This window comes from Apium graveolens, chromosome 2 (assembly GCF_009905375.1).
Source record: "Apium graveolens cultivar Ventura chromosome 2, ASM990537v1, whole genome shotgun sequence".
NCBI lineage: Eukaryota > Viridiplantae > Streptophyta > Magnoliopsida > Apiales > Apiaceae > Apium > Apium graveolens.
Window position 1 is genome coordinate 257,667,928 of NC_133648.1, and position 3,295 is coordinate 257,671,222.

Consider the following 3,295-nt stretch of genomic DNA (forward strand, 5'->3'; position numbering starts at 1 on the left):
CAGTCTACCCATTTGCACAAGAACAACGGGGCTTTAAATGAGTGGTAATCCAATTCCCATATTTCTTCAATCCTCCCGTAAAATGTCATATCACTCTCTACGGGATTTAAATCCTTAGCACTAGAAACTTGGACAGTCTTAGCAACTAACGAGACTCCACTATTTTGAACAACCCTAGCATCGTCTCGCTCCTTTGTGAAGTATCGGATTCCGTCAAATAGATAGCCATCATAAGTCAAAACAGTAAATGATGGTTTTCCTGCTAGCCACCTTATCGTTTCAGAAACACCTTCGACTTTCTCGTTCAATTCAGTCATAACTTTGTTCTCAAACCAATCAGCAAATAGCCTATTATGCTCCCCAATCATCCACTGAATAGTCTTTTTTTTCCTTCATAAATTTTTTCAAGCAACTCCTTATGCATCCTTTGAAAATACATAAATTTTTTGGTTACAAACTAAAATAATGCTTATACAAAATTAATCAATAAAAGAAAAAGAAAAGTGACTTACTTAACATATGGAAACACTTCACTGTTGTTTAAGAGGACGTATAAATGCGCCTCATCTCGTTCTTTCTCTTCAACAGATTTAACTGTTGTAGCCGATAATGGACCAGAAAGTTTGCCTTGGTCCTTCGGAAGTCCGGAAGTTGTCAAACTATTTCTAGAAAACTCAGCGCAAAATTCTACAGATTCTTCTTTCAAATATGCTTCGGCTATACAACCTTCTGGAAAATAACGGTTTCGCACGTAACATTTCAACACTTTATTAAAACGCTCAAATGGATACATCCATCTATTAAAAACTGGTCCACATAAATGCAATTCCCTGACCAGGTGTACTATTAGATGTATCATTATATCAAAAAAAGAAGGCGGAAATATTTTTTCGAGCTCACATAAGGTTAATACCACATCAGCTTGCAATTTATCAAGTTTTGATACGTTAACAATTTTGTTGCACAAAGTGTTGAAAGAGAAGCAGAGTCTTATTATGCTAACTCTAACATTCTTCGGAAGTACAGAACGAATTGCGACCGGGAGTAATTGTTGAAGGAGTACATGGCAGTCGTGAGACTTCATCCCAAATATCTTTAAATCCGCCATGGATACACAATTTCTGATGTTTGAGGAATGCCCATATGGCAACTTCATTGATGAGAGTGATTTAAGCACTTTTCTTTTTTCAGCTTTTGTTAGAGTAAAACTAGAAGGAGGCAGATAAGTTCTTTTTTCTCCTACTTCTGGAGCTAAATCAGTTCTAACCCCCATTTCCATCATATCTAGCCGAGATGCCTCACTATCTTTGGACTTGTGTTTTAAATTCAGTAACGTCCCAACTAGACTATCGCACACATTTTTCTCAATATGCATAATATCGAGGCAGTGACGAACGTGATGGAATTTCCAGTATTCCAACTCAAAAAATACTGACTTCTTCTTCCAAGCACAGTCCACCTTCTTCGACTTCTTTACTTCCTTTCCATAAGAAAATTTAATTTTTTCTTGTTGTGCCAACACCTCTTGTCCGGAAAGGGGTTGCCTTGGCTGTCCAAACTCTTGTTGACCATTAAAGGCTGCCTTCTTCTTCCTGTATGGATGATGCCTAGGCAAATACTGACGATGACCTTGGTAACATATTTTCCTACTATAAGGTAAATAGTTAGCAACGGTATCATCACCACACACTGGACAACCCAAATAACCCTTGTTGACACAGCCAGACAAATTACCATATGCCGGGAAATCGTTAATCGTCCATAACAAAGTCGCCCTTAAAGTGAAAAAAGTTTTTGTGAAGGCATCGTATACATTCGGTTCACCTTCTTCCCAAAGCTTTTTCAAATCATCAACTAACGGTTGTAAGAACACATCAAGGTTGTTACCTGGTTCATGTGGACCGGAGACCAATATAGTTAACATCATAAATTTCCTCTTCATACATAACCACGGAGGAAGATTATATGTTACCAATACTACCGGCCAACAAGAATACCGATTAGTCAGCCCATTGTTATGTGGGTTAATACCATCAGCCGGCAAAGCTAGTGGAAGATTTCTTGGCTCACTTCCGAAGGCAGGCCACCTGTAATCGATATTTCGCCAAGAAGGAGAGTCGGCAGGGTGGCGCATCTGGCCATCATGAATTCTTTGGTTGGAATGCCATGTCAACAACTCAGCTGTCGAAGAAGATTTAAACATCCATTTAAATCTCGGGATGATCGGAAAGTACCACATAACTTTTGCCGGGATTTTATACTTTTCTCTACCATCCTTACCCACCTTTCAGCGAGATAGCTTGCACTCTGGATACTCCGAAGCAGTCTCATTTACACCCCTGTATAGAACACATTCATTGGGACACGCGTGGAATTTTGTATACTCGAGGCCTAAATTCGAAAGAGTCTTCTTTGCTTCATATGTGTTAACAGGTAATGCATTATCCTGAGGTAGGAATGAGCCAACTGTAGAGAGAAGATCGCTAAATGCGCTATCACTCACACCGAATCTCGCTTTCCAGTTATGTAATTTTAACACCGAATCTAATTTTGTGAAGTCGCTGCCCTCAAATAAAGGTTGTTGAGCATCGGCCACAAACCTCTTAAAATCATGCGAGTCTTTATCGTAGTCATCGCCCCCTGATTTACCCCCCGGATTACGATATGCTGCTTCATAAACCACAGCAGCTTGTGAAGCACCAGCAGCCGCCGCTTCCGATGCAGCAGCCGCTTCTGATGCAGCTTCAAAGGCTGATTTAAATGCATCTGCATTCTGCTCCTCTTCATGAGGAGGCACTGTGCTACCAACAGACGACCTACCAGTCTTGGATCTATGCCAAATCCAATCAATATACCAAAGACTAAAACCATTCTCGTAGAGATGACCCCTTATTACTTTGACCGGAATTTTTTTGAAATTAACACATTTACAGCAGGGGCAAGGTATTTTTTTAGGATTTTTACAATTTTCTTCGGCGTAAATCAAAATCTTTTCAACCCCGACTTCATATTCCAACGAATCCCTCTCTTTTGAAATCCAATCTTTCTCCATATTCATAGGATAACCTATTTCCTACCTAATTTCCATATCAAATATTTCAAAAAAATAACGTACAATTAGTAATATATATGTATTATTATGTATAATTACCGGCAAAGCAGAACACGACACTGATTGATTAAAATGATGAAACGAAACACAGAACAAAGCTGAGCACGCCACTAGACAATAAACATAGCAAATTAATATAATTTGTAATGAGCAGAATTAACCACCACCCGACGCCGATGCTCA

General features: G+C 39.2%; 1 protein-coding gene across 1 annotated transcript; it reads right to left on the reverse strand.

Moving 5' to 3' along the window:
• Positions 1 to 508: 508 nt before the first annotated feature.
• LOC141700166 (uncharacterized) lies at positions 509 to 2,203 on the reverse strand. Its single transcript, XM_074503986.1, has one exon. It carries the CDS (start codon positions 2,201 to 2,203, stop codon positions 509 to 511), a length of 1,695 nt encoding a protein of 564 aa, XP_074360087.1.
• Between the last annotated feature and the right edge of the window lie 1,092 nt (positions 2,204 to 3,295).

Bases quoted from the DNA above. Each gene is read 5' to 3' on its own strand.
- LOC141700166 (XM_074503986.1), bottom strand. From the start codon at position 2,203: ATGTTTAAATCTTCTTCGACAGCTGAGTTGTTGACATGGCATTCCAAC.